Source organism: Chiroxiphia lanceolata, chromosome 1 (genome assembly GCF_009829145.1).
Source record: "Chiroxiphia lanceolata isolate bChiLan1 chromosome 1, bChiLan1.pri, whole genome shotgun sequence".
NCBI lineage: Eukaryota > Metazoa > Chordata > Aves > Passeriformes > Pipridae > Chiroxiphia > Chiroxiphia lanceolata.
In genome coordinates this window covers 33217173-33235930 of record NC_045637.1, presented here as the reverse complement: position 1 = coordinate 33235930, position 18758 = coordinate 33217173, and the positions used below count along the sequence as shown (strand labels likewise).

Here is an 18758-nt window from a genome sequence, read left to right as displayed (position 1 = left end):
AGCAGGCCAGTATTGGAGGACACACCATGAGATTTTCATACTAATTTTGTGCATGTAATGGATGCGCAGGTGCAGATTGACAGTGAGATAAGGGATCCTAGCATTACATTAGCCATTAATATGTAGTAAAATGTCCTGATGTGCAATTGTTTAGACTACTAGCACTGCAATTTTTTAGGCTTTAAGCCCTAAAAAATCCACTATGAAACCTCGGTAATTTCCAGGTGGATATAAAGATCTGGTATGGAATCAGATGGCTTCTCATAGCTGTAGGCCTTCAGTAGAAAAAATCTTGAGTTCATTTTATTGTCTACAAAACTCATGCATTTTTGGCTCCATCTAGAGATTCATTTACAAACTGACTGCGGTACAGTCACCTGCCATGTCCCTACAGGCTTTGTGTAAGCAACTAAAAGGTACATGGGGTTGAGTACCTACAACTATTTTTAATGCTTGGATTATTACTGCTTCTAAATCACTTGCCCTGCCTTTCCCAGACATTCCTAGGAAGCAGACTCCATGAAACATGCATGTTTAAAAGGGCCTGGTTTTGTCTAAGTGAACTTTCAGAAGGTGACCATAACCCTGTCAGAGGTTATAGCTTGACATGTACTCTGATACATCCTACTTCACATGTACGTCTCAGCATCCAAAAACATAAATACATTACAGGAACTGTACTTCACTTGCTCCAGATGGATAACAGGCAGCTTTTGAACTGGGGGCTATTTTCTAGTCTCAACCAAAGCCTGCTCTGAATGCAATTTTAATGAATTTCATGTAACAAATAGTAGTATTGTTGGATCTCAGTCTCACAATTGCTTGAAATAAAATGGTTTCAACACACTAGAGCAATTGCCTTCAGCCATGTGTAGCTTTTTACAAGGGTGTTACCAGGAGGAACATTTCCACAACATGTTACTGCAGAAGGAGCCTTCCTGTCTGATAGAACTCTCTGCACCATTAACTTCTGCATCTCAATAGGGTCCTGGAGGTCTTAAAGACCCCAAAGATACTCATAGTGCTTCTGTACTATGAATAAAAAGGTTTAAGTTCAGCACTTCAAGAGGGGACATTGCAGATGGCTAAGTAACAGGAGTCCTTGGAAAAAATAATCTGTGGAGGGATCCTGATTCCCAGTTGGAGAAAAGACCTGCTTTTCTTCAGCGATACACAGACTTTTCCAACAGATTTCTGGCCATTTCCAATGTAGGACAACTGTTACACACACACCTTTATCCATACTGTTAAAACACATCATATTAAAAAAATAGGAAGAAGAAATTAATATATTTATTATTTTTTTTAGAAGCGACAGCTTATCATTGAAACAATTATATTCATTTCAAAAGTTTGGCTTCTGAGCAAAAGTTAAGAGAAGTTTATTCCTATTGCAAAATCTTGGTTCAGGAAGACTCAGAATGAAAACATGGAAAGAAACTAAACACTAGAAACAAAATTTGCATTCTGGAAAGTATAATTGAGGCAGAAATAGCCCCTTTTGCTCAAGCACACACATTTTGTGAAAGAAGAAAATAAAGCAACAAGGGAATGAAGAAAATCAGAAATAATCTAGGCATTTAGCAAAAAGTGGATTTAAATCTAACTACACATCAATGTTTTTAATGTAACATGATTCACTAAGACTATATTTCAAAGATCACATGTATGTGCCATCATTTGATTTACAAGCTCCATTTTTTAGTTTATAGTAGTTTCTTCAGTAAAACAACAGTCTTTCAGAAAGTGCTACTACAGCATCCAGAACAAAAACTCTGCAAATTTATCTCAGGTCTTGGCTTGCTACTCAAACACAACCAATCATTAATCTAGATTACTTGTATAGTGGAGAATCAGCGGGTTTTGTGGAAAGAAGCATGTTAAGGGAAGGGATAGAAATTAAGTTGTTATATAATTTTCATTTCCTGTTTTTTCACAGCTTAAATTTTCACAGAACCCGGGGTAAAAACTGTAGGAAAAGAAGCCAATTTAATTTAAAAAAAGCAAGTTGTGACTGATGTTTAAAAGCGGGTCTTGCTTATTTGAATACATGAAATAGAGCAGAGCTAAGAGGGAATAGTTCAAGGATATTGCCCCTCAGCTGTTCCAGAACAGCCCTCACTCCAGCTGAAAACTGCTGGCTCAGAACTGGCTCTGGACCCAGTTCCCTCTGCAGATAGGTACCCAAACTGGTATTTAAAGTGACTGAGTTCCCTTTGCAGATAGGTGCCCAAGCTGGTATTTAAAGTGTGCCTAGAAAGGTCAGCCCTGCAGGACTACAGCAGCCAAAATTGTCTCCTAAAAATTCTCCTACTGTGCCTATCCAGAGTAAAGCATATTTTGGTGGGGCAAAGAATCTCTGTATTTATGTCAAGTCTAAATTTATTTAACATCCATGATTGATGTCTATAGACCAAGAGATACTTGAGTCAGTAGGATAACTCAGACCATATGCAATGCTGAGTTCAAAAGAAAGCATAGCCATTACTCAGAAAAACTCAGTTTCTAAGAAGCGTAGGTAATTTTTGCTGCAGAATTATATATGTGAATTTGAACCCCTCTTGGTCACAGAAAATTATTGAATACACACAGACAACCTCTTTCCAGGTAAGTGTGCTAGACTAATCTGCTACAAAGAGCACAGACTATTGCTACCTTTCCAGGTACCTCTGAAAACCTGAATCATGGATTCATGTTCAAGAATGATTCAGGACAGGATTTTGGGTGGTGAGTCCCAATCCTGCTTGTAAAGACACCTCTTCCCTTGTTTGTGATCATAGACATCTGGCCGCAGAGCCCTTCCTTGTCACAGTACACCAGTGAGAACAAATCCCATTCCCAGCCACAGCTACTGGCTCCCTGACACCACTCAGAGGCTTCTTCCCAAGTTGCAGATTCCTCTCCTGTTCCTGTGAGCTGAGCCTTGGTTCAACTACCAGTCTGCCAGGTAGGTCTGTTCTCCCAGCAGAAAGAAAAGGGCAATACTGATGTGAGTGGTGAAGTACTTCAAAGTCTGCTAAGAACACTGTCACAGAAAGGCTTTAGAAATGGAAGCAGTAGAACACTACTTCAAAATATTCACTCTTCATTTGGGAAAGCCAGGGACCGCAGTCCAACAGAACAAACAGAAATGAACACCATGATAGCAGAAAGCCAGATGTTGGGACAGAGAGACTACAAGGCTGTTCACTCAGTTCTTCTCCATGAGGTGTTGGAAGCAAACTAATTTGGAAGCAGTGTGCAAAATACATATTCTCTGGAGTCATTCTACGTTTAGCCAGACAATTTTTAGCTTTATACAGTAAGTAAAAGCAAATAAAAGGATTAAAGGAGTGTTGCATCCTTTTTCCTGGGACTTTTGCCAGCTAAGTTTCATGCCCTCAAAACACTTAAATGGGAGCAACAGTTTCAGAGATAGTCACAAGAAAGAAAATAGCAAAGATCATGCAGAACTTCAAAGAATCACCAGGCTCTAAATGGACAAAGCAATCATTAAAACTAAACTAGAATAATAACAAAAGTAACATCATCTCCCAGTTAACACCGTGCTCAAGTCAGAGCTAAACCCCCTCCACCTGCAGCACTTCAGGGTTTTAAACAAATGCAACATTTATATCCTGTCTCCTTTAATCTGCTAGAATAAGAAGGTTATTGAGCTAGACGCTACTATATAACTAGTTTACTTGTTTTTGAACACATAATTAACACTTGGTGTGCCTAGCTAAAGCCAACTGAACTGTCTCCCATTATTTATTTTCAGGCACTTATCTCTTCCCTCTGGTGACCTGAGGGAATAGAATGAATGTGTGTCAGGGGAGGCTTAGGTTGGCTATTAGGAAAAGGTTCCTCACCCAGAGGGTGGTTGGGCACGGAAACAGGTACCCCAGAGAAGTGGTCACAGCACCAAGCCTGGTAGAGTTCAAGAAGTGCTTCGACAACACTCTCAGGCACATGGTGTTTATTCTTGGGGCTGTCCTGCGCAGGGCCAGGAGATGGACTTGATGATCCTTGTGAATCCCTTCCAACTGAGGATACTATTCTACGATTCTGTGATTATGCACTTTCAATTCTGATGGCTTCTCCCACAAAGTGTGTGTGTGTATATTAGACCATTTGTATAAAGAGAAGCCTCATCTACTATATTTCCGTAGTAGGAAGGAATATCAAAATTTTTAAAAAGCATTTCAGATTAAAAAAAGTACTTAAAATTACAAAATTAGGATTGACACAAAAATAGCGCCAGCATTACTAGTTAAACATGTTCTTTTACAGTTCAGTTGTGTTAAATAAAACCTGGCAAAAGAAGTTTAAAAATTCTTCTGTCTTTCAAATTAAAACTAGGGATGCTTAGAGCCTTCCTTGAATCCCATTTTTCTATTTGTCTTGGATCACTATATCTTATTTATTTTTATCTTGGAGGCCTTGTTATAACGGTAAGTGATAAAAAGTATTGGTATCAAAAATTTAAACACGCATTATGCTGAAATTATGAGGTACTACTGCGTTATTCTATTCATGAGATATTCAGAGTGATCAGGACTTGAAAACTTCAGCTGAATTTTATAGTGCAATAAAAAAAAAGAGCATAATATTGTGGGTAACAGCTGCCATCAGATATGCCATTCAGATAATCCTTGCACAGCTCCTAACAAAATGCAGTAAGAATGGAAATGTGCCATGGGTAGAGCTTCACAATAGCACTGCAGGGCCTGGGCAGTGCACATTCACACACTCATTACTCCAGGCAGACTCCGAAGACTAGTTAAGTTGTACTACACACCTCTGACTGCCAGAGCAACTCAGGATGGGAAGCATGTAAAGCATGTGGCATGCTGGTTAGTTAAACTGGATTTACAGCCCCTCTGTACTGCCAAAACAGAGCTAAGCAGGTGAAGAGTTACACTGCGGCTTACACCTCCCTCTGCTCCCTTTTCCTCCTCTACCCTAGATTTAACATTGCATGTGGCTTCTTCCCCACATACACCTCATTGCCCTACGATTGCACATGCCCTTATTTCTCAGTTTTCCTCCAAGTATCTACTTATTTCATAATGAAAGATATTTGGAGCAATTAGTAGTTTATATGAAGAAATACTTAGCAGTATTTGGACTGCAAAAACTGCAAAAGCAGATTTTTTTTGTCTTTAGAAAAACAAATCAGGGAAAATTGGTTACAGCTCCAGACTTTGAAATTTTTCTTATTTGCCATATGACCAAGGTCACAACCTACTTCGTTTCCACAGAATAGGCTAGAAATGGCTGGTGTGATCATCTACAGAGAGACTGAAAAACTATGGAAACTTTGTGTAGAAAATTGTTTCTGAACATCTCGGTTCTTTCTCAGCACTTCCAATACATGAGTTCAGTACTCAATTTTTCAGACTTTTCATTCATGAAAAACTACCAGATGTAAGAGCTTACTTGCACCTAAACCTGCATGTTCAGGGATCTAAGATGCCCAGAGTAAGCCAGTGTAGTACAAATGCTCTCAGAAAAAACCAATTCTGGCAAGAATGGGAACGTCACAAAAGAGAATTGACATAATCACCAAGATCCATGAAGACAAAGAAATTCTCACTACAATTTAGACCTTACAAAATTAGTTAAGCACAACATTTTGCCGGGGATTTGTGAGACTAAAATTTTGTTCTCTTCTAAGCTTGACCGCTTTCAGATTCATATCTCTGCTCTCCAGTTTCACAATCCAAGCTAAAACCAGGATCTTCTCCTTACTTTAGACGTTGGTACAGTTTCAGTAACTAGCAACATACCAAGATTTTCTCACTAACAGTTCTGTGGAGAGTCTTCTGGAAACTGGGAGATGGGACAAATGCTCTGAACAAACCCACGCACCTGGTTACCCAAGTGTAAGCAAACCCATTGTATGAAGCAGGAACACCATTTTGCTTGCTGGGGACTCAGACTTAATTCTTAAAACAATACATGGGTCCCAGTCCTCAGGAGAGAGCTGCAAGATCTGGATTCCAAACAGGCAGAAGCAGCAAAGTCAATAAAAGGTACACGAAATCCTAACATCTTTCTCCTGAGCCCTGTTTATGCTAAGGTTTAGGTGACTCACCATTTTGTGCACTATGGTACTCCAAATTCCCTTGTGAAGCACATAAGACTCACCACCACCATTCTGAATGTCACTCAGGGTGGCCAGACACCTTAAACCGCAGCTCTAACTTGTATCCTTCAAGGACCTGAAGATCCTGCATTTAGTAACTCTGCTAAGAGAGGCTTCCAGGACTGCCCTCAACAAATCTCTTAGAAGTATAGTATATGCTTTACAGGAAGAAAAAACTCCACACCTCTATTTAAAAATGACCACTGACAAAGAATCTGGCACACCGCTGGTTAAGTGTTCCAGTATCTAATTAGGTTCCATTAAAATTGTTTGCTTAAATCCCAAAATTTATCTAGCTTCAATTTCAAGACATTTCATCCTATTATAGCTTTGTTAGATCAAAGAATTCTGTATTATCAAACTACTTTTCTTCATGGCGGTAATTATAGGTAGATACTCATTTTGTAACCATGTCCGCCTTTAAAGTAAGCTCTCCAAGTATTATAAGGCATGTGCTTGATTTTTGGCACAAGAACTGGATACTGCATTTGGCACTAGTGTAAGCACTACTGGAACAAAAGTAGTATTGCCTCCCCCATACCATTTGATATTCCCTTTTTAATGCATCCAAGAATTGCATTTGGCCAAGTGGGAGCTTATGTTCAGCTGACTATCCATCACGTCTCCTAACTTTCTCTCAAAACACTGATCCTTGGGATGGGCTCCCATTCTGTTTCCAGATGTATGACTTTACACTTGGTGATAGTGAAACAGGCTGTATGAGCTGGACACCAGCAAAGAAAAGAATATCAATTAACTGTAAAGCATATAAACCTTAGCACGCCTGCAAAATTTGTGAGTTGCTAACATTTCAGTCTCCTGTTGCTTCTCCAATAGCTATTAGGTAAAGCTTCTGGCTTCAGTTCTGAGGAACTAACAGGAAGATGTTGGTCATTCCAAAAGAGGAGAAGAGTTCACAGAAATTTTACTTCGGAATGTGTCAGCAGCTGGCAGTTATGGACAGCAAGTAAAGGCATGTTTCCAAGAACCTGAACTTTATCATAGAATGTTAACAAAGGATCTGCATTATTGTTTAGGGACTAAACTCCTATCTGCTACATTTTTAACTCAAATTACCTCATAAATGCTCCAAAACTCATAGTGGATAGTGCCACATTTTCTAATGCTCTTAGCCATCAGATTATGAGCTGTTTCTGTAAATGCCTACTATGGGAGATACCTGAAGAGCAATACCAAAAATCCTGAAAGCTATGTTCCCATAAAAGGTGACCAACTACATAGAAATACTGGCTTAAATACAGCTACACTTTAGTATTAGTTTCCACACTAACATTTTGCAGTTGTTATCTGAGAGGATTTCAGAGGCAGGCAAGAAAAAATTAGTTGCTTAAGTACCATGAAAACCAAATTAACTTAAATTAACTTTATCCTCAACTAATGCTTCAGTCCACGTACTCCTTTAAATAAAATCTGGGACCTATAGGGCACTCTTATCAGCCAAACAAGGTCCTACAGCACAAATTTAATGAGTTAGTCTCCTACTCTCTATACCTATCATACAACGCCTGCTATCCATTTGAGTGGCTTCATTATACTCATGCTTTTCTGTTAATATACTGGAACACAGGTGCGAGTCAAAGACCTGAAAACTCTGTAGCAAAGTAATGGACAAACCACCAACTGAACACTTTTCTCAGGTACATCCCCCCCGCATGCAAATTTCATTGCCCTTGTGTGCAATTCTGAAGTAAGATTGTACTCTTACGAAATCAATTCCATCAGTTGTGCAAAGTAATTATTATATTTTTCACCATTTTTCCCTTCCTCCAGCAACTTTATGAAAATGGTTTTTTTCCCCTGTAAAACAGCTTATTGCTTTATGAAATACTTTTATCGTTTTCAACTCAAACTCATTAAGCCTCTTTCAAGCATGTACCAGTAGTCTAATTACTTGCACTGAATAGCTGTAAGGAAATGCCAAATTCTTCTGATTTAGTGCAGTCAGCTTAAATGGACAAAGGTGTCAATACTTCCATATTTAGACACAAGAAGTTGTGTTACAGTATTTTGGAGTTCGACTCACAACAGGGGAATTATCAGTTCAGGTTTTAGGACTCTGCTGTTCGAGTATCTGGAAACAGTGACCCGTATGACTGACACTCAGCCCTTTTGCCAATTCCTAACCACATTCATAAACAAAAGCACCCAACTATTTTTAGTTAACATGCCATCATAATTTCCCAAGTTATTTTAAACCAAAAACTAGCTTCTGACAAGCTTCAATAAACAAGCATTGCTGTTACAAAGTTTTATTTAGATTGAAGCGCAGAAATAAGCTCTTGCACAACCTGGCATAAAAAATAAAAATCAATGCCAGCGATTTTTAAATGGAGATTCTTCACTGGTGATGTAAATACAGCTTGCCTGTACCTGAAAAAAGTGTTTCAGTCAGAGCAGACACAACTTGTTCATCTGTTGCACCAAATGCCTTGGCAGGCTAAGACTCCTCCAGTAAAGTGCTTGCAAGATGAGAAATCAGTTTGAATGCAGTTACGTGTTTTACTAGTCCCAGTGTTTCAAATCTATTCAGTGCTACATCTAGACATTATCAACAACTGCTCATATCATGAATCCTGCAGTCTCCACTTCTGTAAGATCTGCAGTAAAACACTGCAAACAAATTACATAATTAAACTGAGTAATTATCTAGAATAATTTGCTATTTTGTAAAGTCTTTCATGCTTCCTTTGGTAAAAGATACCTGAAGATGTTCAGTGCTGGAAGTAATTACAATCTTGAAATCAGGATTTTAAGATGTTAAGAACGAATTTACACTTGCTGCTTCTTTACATAGAAAAATTTTCACACAGCTTTTTGGTGCACTGCAACTATGTAGGAATCCTGCCCTCTTCATAGCATACAGCTCAGTATGTAATTTACTGTATTTTTAATAACAACAAAAATAAATGTTGCCACTCAAAACCTCATCTGTTACCTGCACAAATCCTTCCAAATTTTCTTCCTCCTAATGAGGGAAAAACGTATCTACATACTGCTAATTCAAACTATACACGGCTCTTTGAAGCAGAATACTCCAAAGTGAACCTGGCAACTGTTGCCACTTCGGAAGAGGGTCACAAAACGAGACCAATGGAGACAACAGGCTGTTTTGTGCAAGATTGTTTTATTAACAGACCAGAGTTTGAAATATTGCAGCTGGGCATCTGTATCTGCAAGGAAAAAAAGAAAAAGGTTATCATTATGCACATGTAGACTGGAAACTACTTTGGCCACGTGAGAAAGTAATACATTTTTACAGTTTACAATCTGGGCTGAAAACACTCATTTCACAGGATTTAAGACTGCAGTAATCTTCCACACAATAGCTAACTGCTAGATTAACATCTCTTCACGGAAAACACAGATTTCAAGTGCCAGACCTAACAGGATAAACATTTCTACCTTGAACCATTGGTACCTGAACTGGATATTTAAAGATGTGAGGAAATATTGTGCATATTCTAACTTTTGCTGCACTTTCATTTTAAGCACATTTCATGGACTATTTACATACAAAACCAAAAAGCTGACTTGAGATGAGTTCCTGTAAAGTTTGCTTGAAAAGAAATGAAATTCAGTATGTGGCCAATACTGAATTGTAAAAATTTGCTATCAAGTACTATGCTCTTTCCCCCTAATCTATATAAAGGAATCAGTTCTCGAAGTCTATTTTTTAATTCATTTGAGACTGTCACTTAAGTAATAAGAAATAAAGACAAATAGCAGGAAACCATCTACATACAGGAAAGAGGAATACTCGTCTTCAGATACATTCCCCTTCATAATGACAGTATTTAAAAGAGTACTGTCAGCACGTCACCTGAACCTACTACTCTAGTTGCCCATTACCTCAGTAGAAACTACAACATTGGGTTTTTTTCTACCTGTAAGCTACCAGTATTTTAAGCATGCACTCTATTCAAAGCAGTAGGAAAACAGCAGGAGTAGAGAGTGGAAGAGACAAGAACAGTCAGTTATGTTAGATTTACAAAGTTATGTATGTTTTATGTTTGCAGTCGAAGCAGAACAACTGCTTGTAAGCATAAAATAAGAAACTGCAGGGTCCTTTCCCAAATTAATAGATGGAGTAAAGCCCTGATGTATGCCACTTACGTGGGATGCTGAGTTACAAGTCGAACAAAAAACACGAGGAACCAGCTGAATACCCCTAGTTTCTCTGCCAATGTACTAACCCTCACAGGCATTTACACTGCAGTAGTGAACTAGAAGCCTCACTCCTGTAGAAAGGCTACTGAAAACAAGACCACCAGTATACATCTGATGTTTGGCAGGGAAGATGGAGAAAGGATCTACCCTGACAAAAAAGCTGCAGTGTTTCCATTAAAAACCAGCAGTTTCCATCTTATACTCAAAAACCAGACAGAGGCATAGGGTGAAACTAGTTTTCCCTAATCTTGGTTATGAAGCCTCATGCACTTACTTCAGGGAAACATCTGCCAATACTGAATGTTCTGCCACCAGCAGCGACATTTCTACAACAATACTAGTATGGGTAACATAACATCACCCCAGACACCAAACATTACAGCAATTCCACTTCTCAAAGCTACCCACTTCTTCCCACAATTGACATAAAGAGTTTCATAAGAGCACTGTCCCCAGTTAGCAACTGCTTTCCTGAAGTGCCATGTAACCAGTGCTTTAAAACTCTGCTGACTTCAGAAATGGAGGTAACAACAAAACATGCAAGAAGCTTGTGGGGGTGAAAACTGAAGAAGACAGCAGCCTACAAAAACAGCTTCAATAAAAGCTGTCAATCAAACAGGAAGTATTTCCTAGAACTCCTTTCGCTCCTTGGACAGACAGCAGACCTCAATGAGCTCAGCTTGCTGTGCCTTGTTGGCTGTAAGAATATTTTTAGAAGACTTGAGAAAAAAAACAAAGCAAAGCAAAACCTTCCTCCCTTCAGAAACTTTCATTTCTGAGAACTCATCCAAATAGCAATTGCACCTGTTTTACGCTGTAAATTCAAAACACTACGTACCCTTTTTATTAACTAACACTTGAAGTTAAGAATTCCTAAGTAAACTGCATATCTGATGTAAAAGGAAAACCAAAACCCTATAAAAAACAAACATCACCAAAAACCCCAAATAAACCCCAACAAGCCAAACAAAAAAACCTTCTTGACTTTGGAGGAATCGATTCAGGGAGAATTGGGTCTTTGCCTGTTACCCCTTCAAAGCTCCCTAACACAACGAAGTTTTCTTCCAGCACTGTCACACTAAAAGGGCATTTATCCTTGACTTAAAATAAGGTATGGGCAACACCAAAGCTAGTTTAGTGTGTAAAAAGCAAAGGCAAGAACTCTGAAAAAATTTTGGCTTTGAACGGCTGAGACTTTTCACTAAAGCAGCAACAGCAGAATGACAACAATAGATGAGGTAGATTGTTTGAACCAGATCCTACCTTTCAACTAGATCCTGCCTTCAGGACTCAGATGTCACTGTAAACTACCTTAAGTGTTGATAACCCTTCCCATTTCTAAATGACAGACAACTCAAATGGGCAAATCAGTCTTTCAAAATTACCATCTTGGTCAAAACACTGTACTTGTAACCACAAGACTTCGATCAGATTAAGAATTCATTAATAAGGGCTGAAAGTTTTAGCCAAGATCTCAAGGCTTCCCATCTTAAAACCAAATAAAGTTTTAAAACAAGTTATTGGTAATGTTTGTATTTCCTAAACACATCAGCTACAATGATAATTTAATTTCTCCACAAATGTTTAAGCTTAAGTAAAACTTCAAAAATAAAACAAGAGTACTGTATTGTCCAAGTAGATTTATACTGTAGGTACCACCCAAGCATGAGTGAGCATCTATTAATCCTAAATGTCTGACAATAATGGTAGCAGCCTACAGAGCAGAGCTGGAACAGTGGATTGCCCTTGGCAACATCTCACCATTAGTTCATTCTCCTTATGAGCCTGTTGATCTGGTCTTCTCTGTTACCAGCATCTCCACCTTCCACAAAGTGGATTGTTTTCTTCTTCATTCCACCCCGAGGAGAGGACAACTTGAAGGGCCAAAGGAAGTTGTTCACAACTTTGAAATTCTTGCCAACAGTGTAAATTTCATGGATCACATCTTCCATGCAGATGATGCCAAGCTTTCCTAAAATTCAGAAACACTGTTTTCAGAAAGACTACAGAGCCAATAGTCAATAACAAGCCAAAAATTATTGTTACTGTCATGCCTACTTATTTTGAGAAACTTCAGGAAGTCAGAAAGCAGTCACTGAATGACCTGACTTTTCCATTTAAAATGGACTTGCTGCAGCCAACTCAACATTTAGCTGGCACATTTGGAAAGAGGCATCAGTTTCAACTGTTAAATATTTGCAACCAGCAATGAGGAACAACAAAAAACAACAACTCTTAGTGAATCTTAGGAAAGTACTTTCAAGAAAAGCTAGATTAAATACACTTAAACCACAGCTACAAGTGGCCCACAAAAATTCATTGAACTATTTAGTTAGGTTGTTGAATAATGCAATAGCATGTTTCCTTAATGCCTTTCCAGTCTTCAGCAACATGTTACAAGTTAACTGCTCATAAAATACACTGGTAAAAAGAAAAGTGATTAAACACAATACTTGTAAATTTATAATCTGCTGATCTATTGCACTGGAAAAGGAACAAACATGACACAGCCTAATTTGAAGCAAAATGCAAATCAAGAGCCAAAGAAAGGGGGAGATTAAAGCGTTTGCTTTCATTCATCCTGGCACAACTGCAAAAGGAGCCTCCTGGAGCAGCCCATATCCCAACAATTGATCACCACCCTTCATTTTTACTAAATACACTGATTGCTTTTACTAGCTAGCTCTTCTTTCAGCAAATTCAAACAGTCTGTTTACCAGATCACAAAACTCTACAACAAAATGTCTAACATTAAGCCTGAAAGTTCAAAACTATGGATGATGATTCTTTCCTGCTGCAGCGCTTTTTCATTACTGAAAGATCTACTGACCTATTAAAGGTCAAGGAGTTTACAATTAAAATTACAAATTTAAAACCCTAGTATACTCCAGAGACACACAAGGACCAATGTCCAGCGCAGCACTGATCACCCCAAGGCACCAAGCTGGTGCCTAGTTTTGCTCAGCAATGTTTACCAAGGCGCTTCTGAATCAGGCTGTTGTCAGTGAGAGCGATGCGCTGCTTGTTGATCTTGCCGTAACCGCGCTTGTAGATCAACTCGTGCACAGACTTCAGGTTGGGGTACCTGCAACAGTCAAGTTAAAAAAAAGAAGCCTTTGCAAGCCACGTTCCAGGTTAACATCCCTGATTTAGACTCCCATAATACACAATTAAAGATCATTTCAACATGTCCCAAATGTAAATACAAAAGCAACAGGGAAGCAAATTTTACTCACACCAGGTTCCCAAGAACACCAGTATGAGAGAGCAATCATATCCATCAAGCATTACCTTTAAAGCACTTCCTTAATCATGTTTTCAATTCAAAGGAAGTACACTGAAGATAAAAGTATTAGGTAAAACTGGCCATTTCACTCACCCCCAGGCAATGTAGGGCTCCACAATCCGCAACATGTTGATAGAAGCTTTGTTGAGCTTTACAAATGTGCCATTAAAAATCTGACGCAGGCGAAGAAGCTGCAACACTTTGCGGACCTTAGGGCTGACGCCATTGGTACTGGAGAACAGAGGGGAAAATCCTCAGTTATCAATATCTCAGAAACACTAGGGAACAGGTTAAAAAAGACACAACAGCATTGTTCCCACATAAAAAAGCATCACTGTTTCACCAATGGCACAAAGCAAGCTTAGTAATTAACTTACTATCTACGTATATTTCAGTGTTAAGTTAAAATATCTACTTCCATGAAATGAATTGAAAGTATTGTACTGAAATAACTTAGAACTAGCCTTGTACTCTCCTGAACATAATTCTTCCAATCACATCTTCTGTTAGTTTTTTGTAACATCTTACTGAAGAATTAAACAAACACTTGAAAAAAAGTTTAGCAGAATGTCTGGGAATAAGGAGATGTAATTTTATCAAGCTCAAGGTGAGACAGAACAACTGTCTGCACGTATTTGCAGCATTGTCTTCTTAAAAATCAGGGATTCCTAAAGACAACAGACAGCCAGCAAAATGATTTGACACTTAACTACAAACACCTCTGGTGCATGTACAACATACTGCCACCCACTGCCCAAGCCACTGGTGGAAGGCTTGATCTTATTTACACATGTAAGCCCTCAAAACACAGAGGTAACAGGAAAGTTAGCTCCAGTGCTTTTGAACATAAAATTGCTTACACCTGTACTCAGCCTTACCCTCTTATCCTGATCACAAATGCCAGTTTTGGCTCGGCTGGGACATAGTAGTTGCCAGCTTTCCGGGCCATCCTGGCCATGCGGATCTCCTGCCGGTACATGTGCCTGTACTCCTTGTGGTAAGCCTGGGCTCTGGCATAGATGAGTTTTCTCTGTGCCTTACGGTACTGCAATAAATTGGGAATTGCTTAGGGTTACATAAAGCTTTTAAACACATAAAATCACCTTCAAATAATGTGCCACATTCTCAAACTTCCCAGCTCAGAAGCTGGGAGCTCTCACAGCTCAGAACAACCCTCACTGATGCTCTAAAGAGCCTGGCAGGCTGTTACACAGCAGTGCTGCTCTGCCTTGAACACTGCTATCATTCCCAATCCTTCATTCAGGAACTGTAGTAATAGGACAAGGAGTAATGGGTACAAACTAAAAGAGAGGAAATATAGGTTAGATATTATGAAGAAATTCTTTACTGTGAGAGTGGTGAGACACTGGAACAGGTTACCCAAGGAGTTTGTGGATGCCCCATCCCTGGAAGTGTTCAAGGCCAGGCTGGATGGAGCTCTGAGTAACCTGGTCTAGAGGGAGGTGTCCCTGCCCATGGCAGGGGATTGGGACTAGATGATCTTTAAGGTCCCTTCCAACCCCTTAAGATTCCATGATTCTATGATCATGCATCAAGCTCACCCTCACAAAGGCTGTAACCTCTTGCCTTGTACAAGACTAACTTCAGTGTGACAGACAATTGTACATTTGAACCTTGACTGCCTGAAACTGGTCTGTTATCAACCAAAAAAAGCATATTTTAGTCCAAATCTTGAAGAAAATATCAACGTGCTTGTCCTAAATACCATGTATTGGATCACATCAGCAGCAGCAGCAACTGATAGTGTAACAGACAAACAATCTAAGTCAAGGGATCAACGAATATTCACCTTTTTTATGGCCAAAATCTTCTTCTGCCGTTTGGCTTTCAAGGCTGCGTAAGCCTGCCGCTTCTTCAGCAGGCTCTCGGGCACAGAGGGCACCTTCTTTGCTCTAAGAGGAAACAAAAACAAAAACCACCTCTTTTAGCCGAGATGAAAAAACCCAAAGAACACTGTTCCATACAACAAACACCAATGCTGTCTCTTCATCACAAGGTGTGCACAAGCCTCACTGCCTCCAGACACATCACTGCGGTGTCTTCCTTGTTCCCACTGTTCCCAGGCCCAGAGCAGTGTCCCAGGACATTTCCCTGGGACTGAACTAGGTGATTTCCTGGGTTCAGAACCTGCAGTTCCCCTTTCAAGACAAGGAACTCTGACAGACCAACTGCTGAACTGCACACAACCTTTGTGGATAAATGACAGCACAGACCAACACCACTCCAGTGGCAAATTTTTTTCCTTACCTTGCTATAGCACAATTTGTAATAAAACAAAGACTGGTTCAAAAAGAATTTCTGTTTAATAAACATTTCAACAGGTGCTTGAAAAGAACAGGCAAATTTGGCAGCACTCTGAAATTTATTTCATAGCACTTTAAAGTTGTTTGGCTATTCAGAGAATCACAGGATGGGTCAGGTTGGAAGGGACCACAGTGGGTCATCTGGTCCAATCTCCCTGCTCTGCCCCCAGAGTACACTGCCCAGGATTGTGTCCAGATGGTTAATATCCCCAGCGAGGGAGATTCCACAACATCTCTGGGCAACCTGTTCCAGTGATCAGTCACCCACATAGTAAAGAAGTTCTTCCCCGTATTGAGGAACTTCCTGTGCATCAGTTTCTGCCTGCTGCCTCTTATCCCAGAGATTTTAAAGTCTCAGACGCGGCAAAACTCGCCAGCGCACTTTACAGAGCCGCAATCGCCCGGGCGAGCTCCCGTTCCAGCGCGATCCCTCCCTGCTCCCGCCCCAACACACCCCTGACCGCGCTCCCGCCCGGCCCGGAGGACCCCGCCGCCTAGCCCGCACCCTCGGCCCGCCCGGGGCCCGCTCCCCCTATCCCGCCCCGCCGAGGGCCGGCGGCCGCAGCAGGGCCAGGCCGGGTCGGCTCTATCTCCGCCGCGCCGGACCCTCCCCTTCCGCCGCTGCCGGCCGCGGCGGAGGCCCGGCGGCCCGGGGGCGGCGGGGGCAGTGGCCAGGCGGCGCGGTGGCGGCGGATGGGCCCGGATGGCGGTGGATGGAGCAGGAGGGAGAGCACTCACTCCTTGTCCGCCATCGCAGCGCCGGAAGAGAGGGGCGTGCGCGTGCGCGGCGAGGTCTTAGCCCATTCGTCCGCGCAGGCGGGGCCTTGCGCGCCGCCAGGACCCCGGGCTCGGGCGTCCGCTGTTGTGCCTGACCGGAGGGCGGGCGATGGGGTGGTCGAGGAGTGCCTGAGGTAAAAGTGTCCCCGCCTAGTGGGGCTGGAGGCGGGCGTGTCCCGGGACTGGCCGTAACCTGGGATTGAATGTGTCCTGGGACTGGCCGTGTCCTAGAGAACCGGCCGTGTCCCGGAACTGGCCGTATCCTGGGACTGGCTGTGTCCCGGGGACTGTGTCCCAGGCCGGGCGGGAGCCGCCCTGTCGCCAGACCCAGCCTTCCCTGCAGGAGGCTGGGAACGAGCTTTGCGGTGGCGGGGCTCCCAAGGCGTCTCGCATGAGGCAGGATTTCCCCTATTCCAGGCTTAAACCCTGTGCTTTAAGCCTAGGGGACGCTAGCTCCCGCCCGCGCTCGGTACCGAGGCGGGGATGAGGCTGAGAGCGGGGAAATTCCACTCCCTCCAGGCCCCGGCAGCATACCCCCGGAAGCCGGGAGGGAGAGGGAAGCGGGGCGCCCTACCCAGCTCCGGAACCGGAGCGCTTTCCGCAGGAGAGCCCCGGGATGCCGGAGATGTTCCCGTCCCTGCGGCTGGAGCTCGGCTCTCTGCCGTGCCGCCCACTGCGCGGGCAGGATCGTTCTCCGGGATGCGCGGGGAAACGGGAACTGCGGGCTCCGTTTGTGCCGGAATGTGCTTTCATTAGGTTGGACATCTTTAGAGCTCGCCATAGGGAATTAGTAACTGCACAGGTAGAGAAGGGAGGTGGCTCGAGAAACAGCGCTGCCCAGCACAGCACTGCGGCTTGTAAGGCTGCTTAAGGCTGTGGGTCGTAGGTCTGGTCCTATTCTGATCATACCTGTGCTCCTAAAATCACCTACGGAGGCGCCGGCACATCATTACACACGTACGGGCAGAAGAGAAATCATTGGAACTCTGAGCAGCAAAGAACTGTCCGGTATAAACGAAGTGTGGGCAGCAGGGCTGGGAATAAGGAATGCTGAGCTCTGCGTTTGCTGGTTTTATTTGTTGTCTGTTGACAACACGCAGAGGTGCCGGGTGGCACTAACACCCGAGAACGTTATTGAGAATACTCGGGATTCTAGTTACAGCTGTATCGATGCTGATTTTTTAAAATAGTAGTATTTTGTGCTAATACAGACGTTTCTATCACTTGATCTCATTAGAAATATTATAAAAGGGAGTGATTAAAATCACGCAAATATGAACTAAAACACCTGCAATATCTACTAAGGAAGAGGTTGTCTGCACATTTTTCCAAAACTTTTGAACTCCAATTTCTGCTAAATCCGAGAGGCAGCAGTCACAAATATAAAGCTCCAACAACTTTTCTGAGAACTGGTGGCTGCACAGGGAACAAAAGGGCACCGTAGGAAGAAAGGGACGCGGCTGCAGGCGGGCAGAGACAGTGGGATAAGTCCTGCTGGTCCACGTGTGGGAAATTGCAAGGGCACGCTCTGCTCCTCATCGTCTGGAGCTGGCAGATGCCCTGGAGCGGGATGCTCGGGTGCCGAGGGGCCGCAGGGTGCCCATCTGTAGGGAGAGGCCGCTGTTGTCGCACAGAAAAAAAAATACGTTCCGTGTGCTGGCACTTGTGAGCTCCCCCTTAAGTCTGTGGCTGGGGAGATACCAGTGGCCCTAAAGTTGGCTGACAGACCGAAAAACCATCGGGGTTTTGTTCAGCAGAGAAACCCGAGGCCTGCGGGTCCCGGGCATCCTGCGGGGATCCCGGCGGCTCCCGGCCACTCGCCGCTGCCCCGAGCACGGACCTTCGGCGCCCGTTCGTGCTCCCCCGCTCCACGCTGCGGCAGCTGCGACGCTGCCCGGCCGCCCTCGGCCACCCCGAGATGGCGCTGCGACGGGCGCCGCGCACCCCGGGACATGTAGTCTCAGGCCGGGGGCGGGGGAAGCCGCCGGGATTCCCGCCCCGAGCCGCGCGAAGCTCCAGCCGCTCCCACTCCCGTTCCTGGCGGGGACCTCCC

At 42.6% G+C, this 18758-nt stretch overlaps 1 protein-coding gene across 1 annotated transcript; it reads right to left on the bottom strand.

Moving 5' to 3' along the window:
* Positions 1-9256: 9256 nt before the first annotated feature.
* On the bottom strand, positions 9257-16790 carry RPL7 (ribosomal protein L7). Its single transcript, XM_032712189.1, has 7 exons — positions 16667-16790; positions 15415-15517; positions 14483-14649; positions 13698-13835; positions 13294-13403; positions 12080-12290; positions 9257-9321 (listed from the first exon to the last, which is right to left on the bottom strand). The coding sequence occupies exons 1-6, from the start codon at positions 16678-16680 to the stop codon at positions 12082-12084; spliced, it is 741 nt and encodes a 246-aa protein (XP_032568080.1). The 5' UTR covers positions 16681-16790; the 3' UTR covers positions 9257-9321; positions 12080-12081.
* Between the last annotated feature and the right edge of the window lie 1968 nt (positions 16791-18758).

Bases quoted from the DNA above. Each gene is read 5' to 3' on its own strand.
- RPL7 (XM_032712189.1), bottom strand. The intron at 14,650-15,414 runs GTGAATATTCGT...AATTTATTGCAG, and splicing joins AGATTTTGGCCATAAAAAAG to TACCGTAAGGCACAGAGAAA. The intron at 13,404-13,697 runs GTGAGTGAAATG...TGACTGTTGCAG, and splicing joins GAGCCCTACATTGCCTGGGG to GTACCCCAACCTGAAGTCTG.